General features: G+C 38.3%; 1 protein-coding gene across 6 annotated transcripts in view; it reads right to left on the bottom strand.

Annotated features, from left to right (window-relative positions):
* The window catches only part of LAMA2 (laminin subunit alpha 2), a 335,487-nt gene that overhangs the window by 3,064 nt on the left and 310,954 nt on the right, over positions 1–21,469 (bottom strand). For all 6 annotated transcript variants that reach the window (XM_038132678.1, XM_038132680.1, XM_038132679.1 and 3 more), the window contains 10 exons: positions 21,054–21,174; positions 18,599–18,817; positions 17,087–17,235; positions 14,096–14,272; positions 13,072–13,285; positions 8,441–8,553; positions 6,798–6,987; positions 4,416–4,571; positions 839–992; positions 363–493 (listed from right to left, as the gene is read on the bottom strand). In XM_038132678.1, coding sequence (XP_037988606.1) covers positions 363–493; positions 839–992; positions 4,416–4,571; positions 6,798–6,987; positions 8,441–8,553; positions 13,072–13,285; positions 14,096–14,272; positions 17,087–17,235; positions 18,599–18,817; positions 21,054–21,174 — 1,624 coding nt within the window. The remainder of the gene's footprint in view (positions 1–362; positions 494–838; positions 993–4,415; positions 4,572–6,797; positions 6,988–8,440; positions 8,554–13,071; positions 13,286–14,095; positions 14,273–17,086; positions 17,236–18,598; positions 18,818–21,053; positions 21,175–21,469) is intronic.

Genomic DNA, 21,469 nt, shown 5'->3' with positions numbered 1-21,469 from the left:
TTACACCCTTCTAAAATCTTTATAGTGCCAGAATAATGACTGGTTTTCCAGACTGTGAATCAAAAGATATCCAAGAGAAACCAGTATTGTTAATGACAAAGCCTTTCCTCAAAACTTCTTATGTAGTCACTAATTTAAGACCTGACTGTAGTTTTAGGAGACTCAAGCATTACAGAATCTTTTAAACTATTTTTCAAAAGTGTAAAACCCTCTAGATGTATGGAAAGGTGCAAATGTGGCTCTCCTTCAAGAGCCCTGTTATTGTTTGAGACATCTTGAGATTGGGATAGTGACCTTGCATTTAAACTACCAATGGTATCTAAAGCCAGCTTATGAAGAAACAAAGTGGCTTTGCTACTCACTTTTCCACCAACTAATTCAATGCCAAGCCCATCCATTTTCTGGCTGCTGACTCCTAGGAGAACACCGTTCATTCGTGTTGTACGGAATTCAAATTCCACGAGCAGATCTGTTCCCACTCTGTATGCACCAACTTGGAGAGAAAAGGGGAAGCACAATAAAAGGAATATAAGCATCTAATACATTATTCCTAATAATCATCACACAAATTGTGCTGAGTGTAAGGCAAAAAAACTAGTATTGTTAATGCACTCCATTTAATGTGAAACCCTGTAAATAACTTTTATGGCAATTGTGCTTAGTGCAAGACCTTGCTAGGAAGTCACATTATTTCTCCTCAGGCAGGATAACTAAAAATGATCAGCAAGAGTTTCAAGTATCAGTCTTACTTTGCCTCCAGCCAACATGAGTTTGATAACACTGGGAGTTTTTAAAAGCAGAATCTCCTCTTTCTCTGTTCTTCGACTATCACCATTACCTGTTTTGGCAAAGCCTGTTCCATCGAAGTACGTTCCCTTCTGTGCAGTGACAAAGCATTTTCCAACATTGAAGATGGAAGTTGGATTATTCAGGTCAACAGGTGATTCTGTCATTTTAAAATTCCTGATGCAGCCATCAATGCTATGGAGGACCTGCAGCCAATATTTCAAACAAAATGTAAAACTATGAGAAGCCAGCCTAAAGCATGCAATCAAAGAGTGCATTTTCTCTGCTTCTCTGCTGGATTTATGGAGCTGAATAAAACTTGAATTTTACACGGCTAATCCTTAATATCTGATTGTAATTGGAATCTATTCCTAATCATACTGAAGATGAATTACATTACTTTTCAGGGATGTGATGTGAGTCACATCTATTTGGCTTACTGGAAAAGACATAAAATAATACACCACATAATGAAACATAGCAAATTACATCAGCAATGCAGGAATTTAATGGCCTCTACTTTGCCTTTTTAATTGACTAGGTTATGGGGTTTGCAAGTAGATGAAGATAGTGGCTACAGTTCTCTGGGCTGCTGGTAATTTTACTAGGTGGGGTTTCATTTTTCCCTTCCTTTAATCACTTTACTGTGGGCCTAATGTTGCGTGGTAAGACAACGTAATGCAGGTAACATCACAACTGAAATGAACAAAGCTGCTGTGTGAAGGTTGTTGACTGCACATAGTCTGATGACTGCAGTGATGAGGGCCACTCAGCTGGCCGGAGAGGGAGGTGGAGGCAGGGAATGTGCTCATGTCCATGGAGGCTCCTGTGCAGGGTAGCAAACTGCAGCTCCAGTTTGGCTCCTGGGCTGGGCAGACTGTGACCCCCAGCTGGGGGTCTGGGCACACTTCGAACAGTGGTTTGATTGCCCATGAATCTGCCTGGGGCAGGGGTTTTTCTGGGTGTGAGCAGGGCATCCCAGTGGGACCTCTGAAAGCCATTGGCATCTCCTCCAGAACTCGCCCTCCCTACTTCTCTCCAAGGTCAACATAAGCTGCATTTTGGTTCTCAGATTCAGAGGCTTTGATCTTTGACTTAAAGAGTAAGGAAAATCTATCCTTGATACCATGAGACAGAGGAAAATGATACATCATGCACTTGGAGGAAGAAAAAGAAGATATATTCATAAGCAGTGTAGTAGAAAGGAAGAAAATAAATATCAGCGTATAAAATTCAGCCCAGAAATACATACAAATACAAAAAGGACAAAGGCACACCTGCAGAGAGAAGTCTTGACTCTTCCCACTACCCCCTCTAACAATGTTCTGACCAATAATTGGAAAGAATTCCTAAGAATTTATTTTCTTGTAAATCAAAGCTGTATGTGCTATGAAATTATATAGCTTATTACAGCTAAATACACCTGTACAATATTTTCATGAGAACTTAGCAACACCAGTGAATAAATTCAGTTCTGAGCTGAACAATGCTTTCTGTCAGATTTTTCATAAATAGTCCTTTTTGTAATTTCTAAGTAAGTCATCTCCAGATTAACAAATCTTGTTATCAAAAAAGAGAAATGCCAGAAAACAAAACAAACCTTCACCGCAAGAATAAATCACAGAAATGCAAGATTTGTAGATGATTTGATAACATTCTCTAACTTTACAATTTTCTCTTCCCTATGGAAAAGCAAATCTGGTTATACTTTAGCATGGGAACAGTAATAGGACCTCTTTTGCTGAAAGCAGATTTTTGAGTGCTCAAAATGTGACATCTGCTGAAGCTCAACAGGTGGATATTAGTTTTCTACACTGAAAAGGAAGCCAACCCACCATGGTTACATAATAGACTACTGTCTAAAAGGACTAATGTGTGTACAGAAGAAAGCCCTGACTAAGCTAACACATCCTTTCAACTTGGTTTGCTTCAGAGCCTCTGCATGAATCTACAACCCACCAGCCTTATACACTGCAGTGTATTTTACTGAGCATGACTGGAAGGCAAGCATCGGTTTTTGCATGACGTTTGAAGTCACAGCTTCATTTAAATCCCAAAGCACATAAGACTGTCAGGACCTAACATGACTGTTTTTGTCAGACTGAGCCATTTATCTGCATGGGTTCCCTCCATTACCTCTAGCAAATAGCAATAGGTAAGGACACAGTGTGATTCTTCTCCTTAGATCAGTATGTGTAAATTGCAGACATATTTCAAAGAGCATAAATTGATAGTACTAGGAATTATATGTTGTGGGTAAAGAATTGCTTCTGGTTTTCAGTGCCTCAGATGCGGTTTGGTAAATCCTAATGATTTAGATTTGCCTCAGTTTGGGCTTTCTGCACAATCAATTATTTACTAAAAAAACATGATATCACAGGTCAGTTTTCTTTATGGAATACAACTCTCAGATGTAGAGTGGTTACTCATCCCCTTCATTCCCTATGCATGAGTTAATATATGGACTTAAGAAGGATCTAGGAATCCTTTTTCTGTATTTATTTTGTCCACTGAAAGAAGGGAACTCTTGCCTGTCCATAATGCTATTGGACATTGGAAAATGGTATTTTCCATTCCCTAAACATCTTGGTATAATGGTATTTACTCATGTGCAGCTTTTTTGGGAGTCTGTTTTGTTTCCTTACCAGATTAGTGCTTTGCCTGCTCTTCATGGATTCTCTGTACCTACCCAGGATGAACCCAGACATAGCTCCTACTGACATTCCATTTTTTGTGTGTCTGAATTGTGCAGTGCTAGATGCTGAATTTGCTGTTTGCAATAATTAAATTTATTCAGGTTCTGGCTTGTGCTTTGAAAAAGCCATCTTCACAGAGAGGAAAAGAAAGCATGGAAGAGGTTTTTCTCCCATTCTGATACTGGTGCATCTTGGCAGGTCGGAAGGGCATCAGTGAGATCACTGGCATGGAGTCACGCAGCCAGATGCAGTAAATGGTCTGGGTGACAGAATAATACAGTGTTCCTAGTTAACTCTAAAAAATTTAGGATGAAATTATGTTTATTTCTCTGGGCTCTCTGTCATCTTCCATGTTAGCATGGAAGCTGGGTATTTGAACCAAAACAGTGATAAATTTATATATGCACATTTAATTTGGAAATAGAAAGAGGACAACAGAATTTGCATGGCCTTCCTTCAAAACACAGTCTCTCCTCTTTTAGTAATAGCAACACAAAACTGATTATTAGAGTAAGCAGAAGTATACTGGGTACTTTGTCCTGGGTAATTTTGGCTTCTGCTGCTCCTTGTAGGAGATCCTTTCACTGTTTTAGCATTTGCTGCTAGATTAATTACAGCCAAGAGAATGGGCAAGTGGTACTCAGGAACCTATACTCTAACTGTGCAGTGATCCAAGTGGATACAAGTGTATGGAACTTTCTGCTTTTCCAAAACAGTAAATAACTCTGCTATTTCAAATATTTTTTTTCATTAGTTGGATTCTGAGTCAGATCATTCCACTGACAGAATGTTGTCCACCTTCACTGAGGTGCATTTCATCCATATCCTTGAGCAGTCTGAGGGAAAAGCAAGCCAGAACAAAACTGGGAAGACATTTGCACCAATCAGGACATATTTAAAGCATGTGAGATAACTTAAAACAAATCTGCTTACCGGACCAATTCTCCTAGTTGTGTAGTTAATGGGCAATCCTCCCACATACAGCATTCCTACAACATCCAGTATATCAGCCTTCTTGGGGCTCACAGTCCCGTTAGAAACACCATCTACTATGAGGTTTCCTTCTTGCTTCACTCGACTTACTTTTATCTAGAAAGACACAAAAATACAATACAATTACAGATCCTTTTCTGACCACCAAGTACTTTCAGATTGTAACGAGTGTTACAGTCCAAAATATATAACAATACACAAGAAAGCAGTAGGAGTGGTTACAGAAGTACCACAGCAGCAGCTATGGATAATATTTATGGAACAAAGCTCCTGAGCAAGGTTTTGTGCCAACATCTGACTGTTTTACGTGCATCTGGGTCAGGAGGCATCATGAAAATTATTTACTAGAATTACTGAAAAGACTTGAGATGCCTTTAAAATGCTTCATTGTTATGTTATAATAGGCACGTCCACAGTATTATTTTTCCTGGAATCAGACAGCAATTTAAAGCACTGAGAATAGATAAGTACTTCAGAATAAATGCTGAATGTTGTGGCATCGGTTGCAAATCTTTATAGTAGCACATGTTTGCAGAAAATATTGAGTTTATGATTCCGCTAGCTTGGACATTCCTCACATCATAGTTCACGCTAGAGCTCATGGTAAATAGCAATAGCTCATGGTTAATGCAATACCAACTATTCTCTTCAGACAAATGGACGGTGAATTGCATGGAGGGAGTGCAGTTACTGAAGAGCTGAGAAAATTCTAGGCCAATGTCTTTCTAGAAGTTTATATTGAAATCTCTACAACTCAGTATAATAATGGTTCTGCATAAAAATGAATACATGCAAAATGCATCATGAAGGTGAGGGCCCGAACGTGGTGTTTACAGGCAACTGTAAATTTGAGATGGATAACTACACCTTGCGCAGAAGGAAGATTAGGTAGGTGAGACAGGAACTGGGAACAGACATTCTTACAGAGGACCTAAACAGAGAGCAGGACAGCAGCAGCACCAAGTGGCTTCTGTAGGACTGATGGAAATGTTTTTAACCTAAATTATTCCAAACGGAGAAAAGGTGGTCACTAAAGGATTATTTTAAGGAGAAGCCCCTGTTTCATCAGAAATAAAGACTGTGGCTTTTTCCTAAAAGTGTTGCCTTCCCTCCTTCTCAAATTTTTTTTTTCTTTTTTTTTTTTTTTTTTTTTTCTTCTTGGGAACTGTGACTTTGTCTCCATTCTCTGCTACAGAAACAGGATCTACAAAAAGGAGCCCTCTCTTGTGGAGTGTCAAGCTGTATGCCCAAAGAGCACAATCTTCCATTAAGGAATATGTGCTCCACTTAGTTCTCTTAGAATAAAGAGAAAAGGGCTAAAGAAGCAAAAGCATCTCTTCTGTATCCACAAAAGGAGTGGCAGAATGGGGCCTTGGTCTGCTGCCAGTGCTTCCAGGCATTATATGAAAGAGATGAATGATTACTACAACTCCATTTTTTCCCTTTATGAAATACCTTGGTTTACAGGAGTTGCTATCATCAAAAAGTTCATGACTAAAAACCTCATGAAAATAAAATTTCTGGAGAACAGAGGGGAAATGAGACAATTAAAGTGTGAGAGAAAGTGCAATTAGATTTTTTTTTTCTCATTTGGGTATGAAATGTGGATGCTGAATTTCTAAATATCTGTACAAAATTCAATGTAACTTACAGCACACAAATTCAACCCACAGTTACATGCATACTTTGCTTCTCTGTCTTGGATGGTGCCTTCCAGCATGTCACCTAATGAATATACTGTGTGTCTGTTGTCCTTGGCCCAGTAAATAGTAAATTTAATAGTGGTGATATCATTCCTTCTCTTAGCATCCAAGTGCCACAGGCATTGCATACAATGCTCCCTCATAAAGTCACAGAAGGTGCTGCCAAATAAATCCATGAATATCATATTTATTCCCTACTGAATTAATAATCCAGGGAAGGTTTACTTACATGTTACTCCTTTTTTTTCCTTTGTTCTCAGCAAACTGCCTTAACAATGACATTGTTAATGTAGAAACAACTGGTTTTAATGATGTATTCCATCATCATGAACTGATACTCACATGAGCCCTATTAAGCAAGAAGGAACATTTTCTGTAGTTCCTTACTATACATGGCACATATTTTAAATATGTTCAGAAATATGTGTTTCCTGAAGGATAAATTTCTGTGCACCAGTGCATCTGACAAATTTTTTTGCTAGATTATTTTCTTTTTTCCCCAGAAAATACTACTTGTAAAGTCTGGCTTGTGTGGACTATATTTTGCAAATATCTCAAGGCAAAACAAAGCTCACTCTTACCATTACAAAGAATAATTTAGAATTAGATACTATTATACCTGGTGCCACTGGCCATCATTTATTTTGTTGGAAATCATTGTGCTGGTGTTTCCACTCCCCAGATCATAACTGAAGTAAGGCAGACCGTTCTTTATCTGAACTGTAGCAAAATCAGCGTGGTTGATGCGGGCCATATAAAACAGCAAGCCAGAATCAGCTGTTGTTCGGACTTCAAATTCAATTGTAAGCCTAGAAATCAAACAAACAGGAAACAGTAAAAAAGGAAAAGATATTTGGAGTCAGCCACTAGGCAAATTCATCTGCTTTACCTTGTGTTTTTTTATCTTTTTAATTTATTCTGCTAGTGGCCAATTTTACTTGTCCATTACAATTGAAGAAAAATTATCAGGTTATATGCAAATTACATTTCACATCTATCTGATCCCTGACATGTGAGCATTCATTAGTTCCTTTGCTATGGAGATACAAAACTACAATCTTGGCATAGAATTTCAAGATGCAATTCTCAGCTGCAGCTGTAGCAGCTAGAAAATCCCAGCACTTGTAAAATTCCAGCAGCGTTATCCATCATCCACACACATAATGTTCACAAAGAGGAAAGAGCTGTAGTGACAGCTGGCAAATGCTGAGTTTCTAATGAGTTGGATTGCCTGAAGACAGGTTGCAAAACTTTTAAAGATGCAGACAGAAGAGTTTACAATGAGGATATAAAACACTTGTTCTGATCTCTTCCAAGAGAAAATGAGGCTGTGTCTGAGCAAACCTAATGACCCCTTGGACAGAATGGTAATGTTGAGAACCTCCTCTATAGCAAAGAACCTGTGAAGAAATTATTTAGATTTTCTAATGCTGAAGTTGCACTGGCAACACATCACTAACTTTGCTCAAGCTGAGCTGCTAAGTCAGTACCTGAAAGCAGCTGATAATATAAATGAAAAATCATTGCATGAAAATGATCAGTCCAGGATCATTCCTACTTTTCTAAAATTAGCTTATGTTGTACAACATCTTTATAGGGATAAATAAGTGTGGGGCTAATGGATTTGAAAACTATAAGCAGCAAAATTGCTTAGTGATGTGTCACAGCACATTTGTTAATGACCATGTACCTGCAGAACAAAAAAAAACTGAACAAAGTGTCTCTTCACAAATCCATTGAAAAAAGTTGCATTTTTATAAACAGTTCATGGAATTCCTTTGCATGTCAACAGTTATATGTATATAGTGTTATACTTTGGGATAGCAATATCATTTTTTCTTTTTACTGTGCAAGATTGATCTTAACTACTGGAGCAAAGGGAAAAACATTCCTTATTAAAAGAAATTATGAAGTTACTGAACAAAAAAACTTTCCTCTGCAAAAGCCATCTCTGAAGTCAGTTGCACAACCTGATTCCATTACTCTGGTTTTTAGGAAATCAGTCTGGGATCTGTGTGTGCCCAAACCTTTACAAACAAAGAGGTAAATTGTTTCCGTGAGAGCTACTTAGGTGGGCGTTTCATTGCCTAGATTTTATGCTTTAATGCTTTTATAGGTTTGGCTAATGAAATTAAGTAGTCATGGCATGTGATCTTTTCAGATTATGTCCATAGTTTTGGGAGATACACTTGAGAGAATTAGGAGGGGCATTTTATTTTGGCACAATTCCATCAAAACTCATTGCTGACACAAACAACGTACCTGTTTTTCACTTTGGTGTCATCAAATGCAACTGCGATGTGGCTGTTCCTTGAAAGACCAAACTGCTTGCCACCTTCTAAAATGGCTGGTTCTGTGTCAGCAGCACAGGAATCCTGCAAAATATACAGCAGTCATGCAAACTTCATGTTTTGTATCTGTCTCAGTTGTGCATATGCTGGGAGTCTCCCAACTGCTCAGGACTGAGACTATTGTACCTAGTCTAGAGACTGGCCCTGCAATTTTCCAGTGGGCTGGAAAAGCTATAAACCAGCTAAAGTTATAAACCAGTCTGACAGGAACTTGGTGTAAACGCAGAGCTCATTAAGATAGCTGTAAAAGCAAATAAAAGTAATATATGAACATTGCTGCTTTCATGCTTTCACCAGTGGACATTTACAAGAGTCTTAAGTGATTTCCAGGCAGTTCAGTGTACTCTTAGCTCACATAACTGAGTTTTACACAGTAGGATACCCTCTTACAGAAATGAAACAAGATTTAAGTTTTAAAGGGATGCTTTGTTGTCAACTTGAAATCCAGTCACCTTAAAAATAATGAGTAAAAAGTAGTTTCAGATCCTGCAGCTGTCAATGAGTCCATGTTACTTCTTTATATTGTTTTACAACTGTATTCTTTGCTTATTGTGCTGTTGTTTTCCCTGGTGCTGTTGGAAGGCCCCCACAAGCAATCAGGGAATCCGAAAAACTGATGGATTGATGTAACAGCTGTTGAAATCCCCCAGCTGTCTAATGTAGAGACATTAGCCAGGTTGTAGAGAAACAAACCCCTCCCTGTAGTTCCACTTCTATTGATCTTGAAGTGGTGCAACAATGCAAGGTAAAATATCTTCTGCCCACTATAATTTTCTCATTTTAATTTCACCAGGTCTTTTAATCTCTGGTCCTAAAGCTCTTGTATAGGGGTGCCTGGGGCAATGTGAGACCATGGTAATTAGCTTCTACTCATGTCTGGCTTTTGCCTCCCACTGAGGGTATTGTGAGGAAGCTACTCAAAGGATCTAACTCAACAAAATATCGGACAATACTGCTGGGAAAGAAAGAAACAAACTTTGATAGCTGCAAGCTCTGTTTTTAAACAATGTGGCTGCTATCATTTTGGATTGGTGACAGTCTCTTATTTGAGTCCTGACTCAGCAGGGGCCTGCAAAGCACAAGGTGCAGGGGCTTGCTGACAGAGTTCTTTCTCTGAAATATTTTGAAAATGTCATGAGTGACTTAAGCCCTGAGATTTCAACTGCAAAGAGGAAATTTATTTCCCTCTCTCACTCAGTTTTTCAGTAATATTTTTTGCTTTCACACATCACAAAGATCTTCACAAGAGTATAGAACACCTCTAAAATATAGTTTTGCATAATAAATGCTCTGGTTTGAATATGGCAAAGTAGAACACCATGCATTATGACAAGAACAATTGATACATCAATATGCAATGGAAGGAAAAAACAGGGAAAATTCACCAGGACCAAGCAGGTTTATGGATGTATTAATACCAGTCTTCCAGGGATCATCAAAAAGAAAAAAACAAATCACATTCCCATAATGCAGGAAAAAATTTTGAATGATTTTAAGATTTACAGGCTTAACAACTAAGGTAATGACAATACCATGCATACAATACCTTCAATTACATTTGGGCTTGCTAAAATTTAAAGATAGGGAATAATAACTGGTACTGGAAAGAATTGGAAAATACATACACACACACCTTTCTCTGGTACACTTTTACATTTTACATGGTAAAAGGATATATTCTGAGAGTAAATTTAATCCTAGGCTGGTATATGTTAGTAAAGGGTCTGACCCTGACACATGCTGCTCCCCAGTACCAGTAAACACTGCAGTTTTTCTTCATTCCAGCAGGGTGACTGTAAGAATGGGCAAGGAGTGTGGGAATGTGTCCAACACACCATGGTGGTTGGAATCATAGCATATACAGTGATTGTTTACTAATAATTACTTCTAATGGTAAGCATTCATTATGAAAAGTCAGCAAAAGAAAAAACAAAACCAGTAGGGCATGTTTAAAAAACATCCATATTTTATTCACAAGCCCATGTCTGCTTTTGTTTTATCTATGGACAGCCAGCTTTACAGCTTTCACCAGACTAAGCATGGGTCACCAGTCTGTATTAAAATATCTCAGCATTGCTTTTTGAGTAATGGCCTTAATGTGTCCTGGCTGCATAATAATCTCCCACATTACATGAGAGATTGAACTCTTCAGCTGCACTTAAGTCTTGTAAGATGTCAAGGACTTGACTGGTAGGTCAAGAAGCTCAGTGTGTATGGCAGTGGAAAGGAAGAGCAGAAAAGGCCACTGGTGGTATGTCACACATTCTCCATATTCTCAATTGATGTATTAGTAATTACAAAGAAAGCAATTAGTAGAAAAAGCACTGAAGCCGTCCCCACAGTTCACTGGATGCTGTTAATAACACACAGCAGAAATGCATGGATCAAAAGCGGGCGGTACCGTCACGGAGTCAAAGGCAGAGGAAAGGCTGGCGCTCTTCATTTCAGTGGCAAGCGAGCCCTGAGGAGCAGGGAACAACGTGAGGCAGAAGCAGCAGTCACCCAGTGTTGAGGAACACTCTGGCATTCACAGCAAGCAGCAGCAGACTGGTGGCTGGTGTATTTCCCAACTGTCCTACTCATGGATCTTGTCTTGTGTTTAGCAGAGGGTAGGTTTTTCTCCTCATTTGGGATTCAACTGCCCTCCCCTTTTACATGCAGATGGATGCATGTAGATAAAAAAGGTCCTAAAAGTACTCAAATAGAGCATATAAGTTATTTAAGCCTCCTCTGTGAAAATACTTTTTTCTGCTGTACATTTTCCATATACAGTCCTTCTACACTGAGAGTCTGTGTAATTTACTGTCCTGTGAGTACCACCTCATATGAGTGTTATCTCATTACCAGACTGTAGTTACTTTTTTGCAACAGTCCCCTTAAAAATACTTTGAAGAACTCACTAATATGAATGTAACAGTTAGCCAAAAGCTTGCCTTATCTAAAATAGTTTCAAGTCTTTAGCATACTAAAACAGTTTCATTATTTCCAAGACAGAAAGGGAATAATGGTGTTTTATTTAGAATTTAGAATTCTGGTTTTAAATTATCACTGCTCTAGTTATATGATATATAAAACTCACCTAGTTGGAATGGGACTAGTTTCTGATATTAATGAGTAGATCTATTCCTCTCAATTTTGCTATTTTAAAAGTTAGTGTTTATAGTCTTAGGAAGTGTGCACTTGCTCTTTCATGCTCTTCTGTGGTTTGTTTCCTTATTTGTTTTAAGGTTTGATCAACAGATACTACAACTGCATTCCTTCACAACAGTGAGCATTAAACTGGATAATCCTTTTTACCTTGTTGTCTGGTTCCTTATCTTTCTATAGTAGCTTTACTCTAGCTAAAATTTGCTTTGAACTCCAAACAGAAAAGCTGCGTGGGAGCCCTGGTGCTACAACTACTCCACCTTGTGGGAACGAGTCACGACCACCGCCCGAGAGCATTGAGAGGCCGGTGTCTGTAACTGTGGGGCTTGGGGCACGGTAATAACTGAGATGGAGCTTGCCTGCCTTGAACCCAAGGCTCTCATTTCTATGCATGTGATGTGGAGATTTCAGCAATAGCTGGAAAGTCTTTCTAGATAAAGCTGTGCCACGTATACTGGCCAACAAAGGTGGTTATGTACCTCAAATAGAATTTAGGTTCTTCTCGAAACCATCTTATTACTATTGAAGTGTAAATGCCAATAATGCAAATAGGTTTCTAAGTGGGGAATGTGCAGTCTTTTCACACCATTTTGAAACCTCACTCATACTAAACTATATATAGCCTGCATAAACCTGTTGGTTGTATTCAGGTCTAACAAAATACAAATAATTTTCCCATCAAAAATATCTTCTGGGGAATGTATTATTCATTTTAATATTCAGATATGTAAACATATGTTTGTGAACAGTAAAATGTTGCATCAGCTTATAAAACTACTACACTTGTGAGAGAAGGAGTCTCTTCCTTAAATTTCATTGTATAAGACTTCTTGCCACTATCTCACTGTTTATTTCGGGTAAAAACAGTTGAGCTCAATTTAGCAGTGACTGGGGTTTCATTTTGTAATTCTCCTGACTGAAGTTATAAAATAGCAGTGGAGGAATTGTCATATCAAATAGGCCTCCTGGTTTATCTTTTCCTTCATCGTGTCACTGACATGACTGCTATCATGTGCATCAGAGACTAGCACAAGAAATATCATAATGAAATGGATTTCCCATGGGAAAATTTCCCTTCCAACCCAAAGCAAATATTGCTTGGCTTACACCCTGAAGTGTAAGGGTTTACGGCTAAGTATTCACGCCAAAGATATTTCTAAAGCTATATCGTTCTTTAAAATACTGTTGTGATAATCCAAGCAAATGATATCAAACAGTTTTCCATTATCCACAGGTTTTACTGACCTGCAACACTGTGTTCCATTTACAGTATCATGCTGAATTGTCACTATTTTTGTGGCAAAGTGCTTCATTATTCTTGATGAGTAGCTTTTCAATTTTGCCTGGGGAAAAAAACTTTTCAAACTCTATCTGATTGAAGTGATTGAAACTTACGAGTGCTGACGATAAAGATGGTGTTGGAGGAGGAGAAGCAGGAGGGACTCTTGGCCCTTCTTTCTCCCCATTAGTGTCTGCTTCAGGCTGGACCAGAACTGTTGCATGAGTTGGTTTATCTTCATCCTCAGTTGGCCTAACTTCTGGTTCTAGTGTGGGACATCGGCCAATGTCTGCATTTTCAAAGGACACGGGCTGAGCAAAGTCCATGGGGCTGAGAACACACAAGAAGAGCGATGTCTGTTATTAGTTTTTCGACCTTTTTAGCCCCCATTTATAAAAAACAACTATATGCTGCAGTGTAATTTCACTTCACAGGACACAAAAGCCATGACTCATCCTGCCCTGTACAGGTAGGTACAGGTACAGAAGCAAGACACTTAAACTAGAGGTGATAGTGACCACTGGCTTTTCTTCCTACAGTCAGTGCAGAGAGACAGGCATCCTCTTTGGCAAACCTTACAGGCCTACGTAGTTTCAATGGTATTACAGAGAAGTCATTTACTCTGATGTGGAGTGGTAAAATCCTAATTTAGGAATGTCAGATATGTGAAAGAAAGATTTAGATGGAAACTTTCTATAGAGGTTTTATTTTATTCACCATTGCCTTTCCTTTTACTCATATGTTCTTTCCAGATTACTGCACTTTCCACAAAGTAAATTGATTCCCATGGTGGTTCTCAGAATTTTGACTTCTCTTGGAATCACCCTTACCTAAAATAAAGTGTTATAGTACACCATAAATACCTATCGCTGACATACATCTTACTGAAGCGTTACTGCTGAATTTCTCTGATCTCATGGATAAACAGACAGTGTTGGCTTGTCTGTAAAACAGCTCATTAATTGCATAGCCTGTGGAGTATATCCTGTAGACAAAAAAAACCAAAAGCAGTGGCATATAAAGAAAACAAATAATATTCTAGGATTTGCTGCTAGTATGATTAGTTGCAACAATAAACTTTCCGAGGCAGTTCAACCAGATCTCATTAACCAGACATTTTTTGCCATCATTGAGACTTACGTGGCATTAATGACAAGATTCCATATACAGCCCTCAAATGGTGGTATGTTTCTGAGAGGTGCAGTCTGAAACTGAGAAGATGTACCCCCCACGAAGAGCTTCTTAACAGGGATGGGCTGGTCTGATGGGAACCTCTGAGTCTGGACTTTGTCTTCATCGACTTGAACACTGAACATCCTGTGGAAAAGATTTGAAAGCAAAGAAATATATATTTTACACTGGTTATTGCTTGTATTGAAATCACCCCCTTGCAAGCCTCGTTTACTCCTACACTAGCTATAACAATGAGCAATTCAAATTATGTAACTGGCAGCTCACATTAAATGCATATTAACCACTAGAAGGATTTTCAGCTGCTGCTGTGCTTCCTTGGTAGTTATTTGACAATGCCTGGCAAAACTGTGCTGTGTAGGGGTGATAATGTCAGACTGTGGCTGCATAAGAAGAAGTGGTTTGTGGTGTGGCAATACAGACACAGTAAGGGCTGAGCTGGCTGTACTGTGATGGTAGATATAATCATCTAGAGCTCAGCAGGATGGGAACAGCACGGGGTCACATTTTGTTTGGACTCCCTATTTCCTTATTATCTTCTTGCTGGGACACAACCAGACTGCTCTGACTGCAGGATCAATGGCAGACATACAGTACACTTTTTAAAGATCTCATAGCTTCATCTGGGGGAGGTGGCAGGGGAGGAAAACTGCTGATTGTTCACAATGTACCAATACAGGTGCTATAATTCATTCCAATGGGTATTTCACATGGCACAAGCAAAAGACAAAGCAGTCCCATGGTTACTGTTAAGGCTGAAGAGAGGAGCCTCTGCAGTACCACTGGCTGACTAATCAGTCTCTGGCAAATAAATACCCTTTTTTCAACCGCAAAATTACATTGAACTCTGATATTCTTTCTTAACTATAATTACAAATGCAAGCAACTGAATATTGAAAATGCTTATGGAAAAAAGACCTGTTTTCAAATACAAAATGCTTGGCTTTGTTATTTACACACATCCTAGACAGAAATGGACAGTGACTTAAGCACCTGAATTACATAAGTGCTTTACTATGTGTAAATTGTCCAGTTTCCTCATAGTTTTGGATGAATTAATTTGGTTTGGAAAGCTGCAGAGTAAGAAATGTGATTAATTTTTCAAAGGGTTAGAGAAAGCAGTTACTAAAAGACTTATCTTTCAGGACAATCCCTATGATATCTCCCAGTCCCTTCAGCAGTGGAAACAGAAGGAGAGAGATTTCTCTGGAGGCAGTTCAGAGAAATAGACTAATTTAGGTTCCACGAAGTGTCCCAGAGAGGATATTTCCCTTCTCTGCCTTCTGAGGAAGTGTAGGGAAGTCATATTGTCAAGACTCAAGTTATCCTTTTTGCTGCTGCATTTTAGCCATGGCTAATCATCGTAAACATTCTGGGTCCAAGCTGACTGGACCCAAAATCAGTCTGCAATGATGTACATTAGTCTCCAACAATATAATTTTTCATAATTATATGGACAATTATATCTCTGCAGAGTTTTCACAGGGTGTTCCTCACATTTAAAAAATAAAGCTTGTGATCATGATGAGCAGTGGAAGGGTTAATCTTAATTTATGTCTTTTCATATCCATTCCAGCCTACAAAAACTTCAGAGTTCAGGCATTTGTTTTGTAACAAAGCTACTTTGAAAACACAGAGGTCTCATCTGAACAAGCACCATCACTGGATGGCATTGTACGGCAATTTTGCCGTGATGTACTCTCACATGTACCCTCATAAGGTCAAGCTAACTGTACTTGCTACATCACTGCATAAAAGAATTTACTTTGTTGTTTAGAGCTTTTTATTATCATCTGCATATTTGTGTTCTGCCACAAAACCACAATTCTGCCACAATTTGTGTTTTGTGACACAAAATGTATCACAAAATACAGTTATCCATTTCATAAAAAACTTTTTTTCCCAAAGCATTTATGGTTTGACTTTGACCTAGTCATCGAAGTAGAGGAGTCTTATTGACTGGAGGCATTATTTGTGAGAGGTTTTTCAGCAATACAATAGAAATTCAGTCAGAAAATTATACAGAAAGGAAAGTAAATTACAGAGTGGACAGAAGGGCACCTGGGGACTAGACAGGAATGGCTGGTCACGAAGGCTGCATTGTTGTGGGGGTAAGAGGGTGAAGTGGATAAGTGCCTTTTGCAATATGCTGGATGTCACATCTTCTTTCTGATTTCTTTTAACAACACAGAACATTGTGCATAGTTCACGAATCCAATGCACACATTTGTATGTTCAAATGTCCATAATAAACCCTGCTTGGAACAAGGGCTATTCCAGGCCATAAATATTATTGTCTTCATGAGTCCTACACACTACAGTAGTGCTGTTTCTAGTCACTTTCTGAATGGTGAAGTATAATAAGAAAGTTTTAAAATGTCTGAAAAAGGGCAAAGGAATTAAAGAGAAATTCAGTGTAAAACACTGAGAAGGTTTGAGAAGGTCGGTAATGGCTTTTCCAATCAGAAAAGAGGGACTGTGTTTTCACTGTTTTGCCATATTTAGCTGGGCATCACTGTGTCCAGCACATGGCATCTCAAAAAGGCTAAAGTCTGCTGCGCTGTTGCAGTTTGAACTCTTTGAAAATGGTATTTTTCTATATGTCCTGAAAAGGAGATTTATTGCACCATGGCAGAATTTCTCACCCACAGATTCTTTTATAAAATATATTTGCAAAGAATCAGAAGATTAAAGATGCCATTTCAGGAAAACACAAGGCTGGAGAAACAGGCTGGTAGCCTACAAAAGCATGTAAACCCAGCTCTTCAGAACAATAATCTGTCAAACTTCTTTCTAAGAATATCTGGATAATGATGGAATGAAACAAGTTATTTTTTGTCTCAGAAGAAGCATTTACACGGATTGCCAAAGCCATTAACGCATTGGCTTCGTTGAATTAGCTGTGCTGTGTGGCCCGTAGCACTTGTGGGTATTTGTTACCCTCTAGCTCGCTCTATCCGGATGGAATGTGCTCTGCCATCGTGAAACTCGCCAGCCTCCGGCCTGATGGTGACTCTGTGCGGATCCCGGATCCCAGTGGAGACGTGCACTTCCAGCCGACCTCGGTTCAGGAACACGGCATAGTAGGCCTGCAAGGTGCATTTTGGAGTGAAAAGATAAGTTACATTTGGAAAGAAATTATTTCACTTAGTTTTACATTAATATGTATGTTTTATTGTCTTACACTGGCTGTTAATGTGCTCACCATAGACAAGACACTGCTGTTTCAGTTCTGCTGCTGCTGCTATGCTCAGACTCCAGCATTTTTATAATGAGGAAGGGGTAAAATGAGGTCATGCTGGAAAATGTCAACAGAAGATTTAACTCTTTATCTATTTACAGGGAAGAACGGAGACTTCTAACATACCATTCTTCTCATTTATGTTGTTACATGACCTGCTCTTAAACTCATCATCTTAAACTCATCTAAACCCTGAAGTGCATTGATCTCAGCTTGAGTTCTGTGTTTGGAGGACTGGCAAATCATGCCAGTAATTACTCTAGCACCAGTATCATATTGTGGCAGATTTCAGGATCTAAACTCCAGTTAGTATAGCAATAAGAGGTCATGTTCACCTCTGCTACCTGAAGACCTGGGGAATGATGAAGGAGCCCCTAACCTGAAGATAATGTCATCCAGGTGAGCCATTACAATGTGCTGTCCCTGGATTGTGTTACTCTAGGTCACCAAGAGCTCTCTTCCAAAATAGCCAGAAAGGAGAATAATGAAATACCACTTCCCAGAAGTCCTGAACAAAAAATGCATCAACACAATCTGTTCATTGCTGTTGCAATGTGCCTGTCTGTCAGGATTTTAATCAAGATTTAATCAAGACTCAAATGATTTCTAACAATTTCTAGTAATCACACTTTTACCAGTCACTCAGACACTGTGGACTAATACAGCAAGTTTGTATTTTATGAGAGAGAAGGAGAGGCCAGAGCACTCAAGTCTTAAATTTCAGATCAGTGATGCCAAACATGGGGCTTATCTTTGCTGTGTCCACCACCTTTTTTTTTCTTTTGGTCTCAGGGAAATTAGAATGATACTCATTTATGTCTCTATGAACAGGATTGAGAGAGTTTCCAGGTAATAATAGTGAATTAGTAGTCCTCAAAATGAGTGAAGAACAGTATTTTCTAATATTTGGGTTTGGTTAAAAAAACCCAGCATGGTGAATAATAGAAAACCAAATCTGCTGCTTAGCAACAAGCAATGGATACATGACTGTAAATCTGTAAGAGAAACAATTTCATCAAGACAAAAAAAAACCCCAATTCTGAGCTTCTATTAAATTCTTCATCAATGAAGGATGACACTGTAGAAATAATTTATTCCAAATACCTGAATTTTAACTTAAGCATCAACATCTGGCAGTGTCTTGAAACAAACTCTGGCAGTTCAGTAGAATTGTGGGAGGTTTTTTTAATCTTTTGCCGGGTTCCTCTTACCTGTCCTGTCTGCCTGCGCTTTCTCTTCAGAGGAGCAGCTTTCCTTGCAGAGTGCCTGCGCTTTCTCCTGGGGGGGACAATTGTGCCACTTGTGCCAAACAAGATGATCCCGGACTCATTCCTGGTGCTGAAGGAGAGATTGATTTCTGTGCCCACGTCAAAGGAGACTGGCTGCAGTTCCACAAAACCTGGCTTGGAGAAGCTGACTGTGTGAATGTTCTGCAGGAAGGAGAGCACAGGAAAGTGCATTAGTAGAATTAAAAGCAACATTATGAATGCACAGGAAGATTTCTAAACTAAAATAAACAACTATGTAAATATAACTAGTGTGAAAAGATGGAAAGTAATAACAAACACTTAGCAATTTACTCCTCAAAGTGTTCTGCAAATACTTTTAGTTTATCTGTTTACATCTGGCATCATTATGGTATTTGTGGAATCCTGCCTTACAGGAAGGCAAAGTTCCAGTTTTATGTCGATATATCCTCTTGGATTAAAAATAACTGCTCAAGGTTGTTTTTATTTTATATATGTGTTTTCCATTGAGTTAATACAGCTGGAGTGTGCTTTTAAATTTATCCAATAGGTCATAAAACCCAATATGAATGTAAACTATTATTTGTCAGATGTGCTGAGAGAATACTTTTCATTAATCTCCATTACTTCACAAAGCACCCCTGCTTTCTTGGTTACTCAGAGTCATAAAAGAAGCTTGTTGCACACGGCCCAACTCTTCAGACATTAGTAGCCATTACCGCAACCTAAAGAGCAGAATATGTCATCAGATAATAAGTCAGTGCATACTCCCAAAGATTTTCTGCCATCACTGCCAACTCATGTATTCTTCCAGCTGTGGAAGACCAATCTATAGAAGCAGTGAGTGACTTTTTCTAAAGTAGTTTGCCATTTTTGCAGTACAGCAAAACTGTTTCCAGGTCTAGAAACAAAAAATTATGCCAAATAAAATCATTGCTGGTGGTGCCAACCTTTCTCTCAAATCTGAGGACATTTTAATGATTGAATACATATCCAGTCTTTATCCCTTACTTTTGCTTCACTCCTTTTTAATCTTCCTATGTCTTGTTTATAAAATTAGAATACTTTATTTATTTCCCCAAGAAAAGGGTTAATCCACTTAGATTTCATAGATTTCATACTCTAAAACCTTGAGTGGTTCATGAAATAATGTGAAAGGCAAAGTACTTCCTAAGATTCATAGCAACAAAAGAAAATGAACACAACTATCCTTCTTTTCTGTTTCAGAAAGAATATACTAAAAATCAAACCAAATATGTACCTCTCTATCTAATTTTTTGAAGCCAAATCTGTAAGATTTAAAAGCATTTTAACAATCTGCTTGTTTACAATTTAGCTTTACCACAAACTTGAAAATATGGGTCTCATAACTAATCTAGTCTAAAAGCCCATCTGAGGATGGGATGCTAGTGCACTGTTGTGTACTTTTTGCTCTGATGAAGGCCAAAAGTACAATGGATAAACACAGCAAAATAGGGCTCTCGTCTTTATTTTGGCCCAGCCAAGTTCCAGTTGCTGTTCAAAGTAAAGTTTCGTTGTTTTGTAGAAAAAAAATTTGGACACCATCCAATCAACAACAACTCATTTGGATTTACTGCAATGGCATCTGATATGGAATATCAGATATATGGTATATATGGTATCTGATGGCTATCTTCCATCTGCTTGCAAAAGTATCCTATACAGTAGAGATTTCCAGGGAAGAAATACAAACTACTTATTGGGACACAAATGTCAGTGGAAGTATTTTTTTTTTTGTATAAAAAAGACTTTTCTGTGGAAAATTACTAAATTCTCTCCCAAATTTCAGATGAGATTCCTTGAATTCTATATGCACTGAAAGGCTGTTAATTACAAGCAGCAACAACTGAAAACAGATGCATTTAAAGCTAAAATAGCAACACCAATTTTGCACATTCCTAGTGATCAGTAAGAAATGTGCCTTCCAGCTCATGACAGCAAGTATTCATACCTGAGGTTTTATGTCGTGAATGACTTTATAATAAAAATTTAAAAAATTTAAATTCTTGTATTTTAATAAGATTTTAATCAGATTTTTTTTTTTTTAGTTTTGCAGTGTTGCCAATGCCTATCTTCATTAATGTCAAAAATTACCATTTTAGTCAGCTGAAACAAAGCTAAACCACTGCTAAGCAGTTCAGAAAATCCTACCCTTTAGGGATAGGGATATCACAAGTGGCCAGGGATACTCTCCAAGAAGTCAGGATCTGAAAAACTGGTCTACTTGCTGGTCAGACTTACTCATTTTTCTTTCTCTTTAATGTAACCGTTTGGATTTTAAGGTTAGATTCCCATCCCAAGGAATATACCACATACAATTAATCTACTATGCCATAAAATCAGAAACCAGAAAACATTTATAAACATTAAGGCCAAAATACATGGAAATCAGACTAACCTCTAGTGTGCATCCTTTGGTTAGACCAACAAAGTCAGGACTGCTCAATATGTTATAGGGTGTTCTTGAAATTTCAATGTCTTTGAGGCAACCTGTATATTTCTCTAAGTTGACTTCAGGCCTAAAAAACATTTAGAAGTACAATGTATTTTCAAAAATAGAGTTTAGGGAGAACAGTCAGCCAGACACACATATGTACACTTTCAGTTGCACAGATGCTTGATTTTTATTTTTATTTTAACTACAGACATACACTTCAATACATGTTGCCTTCTACAATCTATCAGCACACATTGCACTCTGCCTTGCATCACTCAAAGTTGTAACAAGAGGTTCATCTCATCTCCAACTGACAACAGTTCCCTTCTCAATTATTTCTTTCCTTTTTTAAGGGTTTTTGGTTGGTGGTGTTGTTT

Source organism: Motacilla alba, chromosome 3, assembly GCF_015832195.1.
Source record: "Motacilla alba alba isolate MOTALB_02 chromosome 3, Motacilla_alba_V1.0_pri, whole genome shotgun sequence".
NCBI classification, from domain to species: domain Eukaryota; kingdom Metazoa; phylum Chordata; class Aves; order Passeriformes; family Motacillidae; genus Motacilla; species Motacilla alba.
This window is presented reverse-complemented; position numbering and strand designations above follow the sequence as displayed.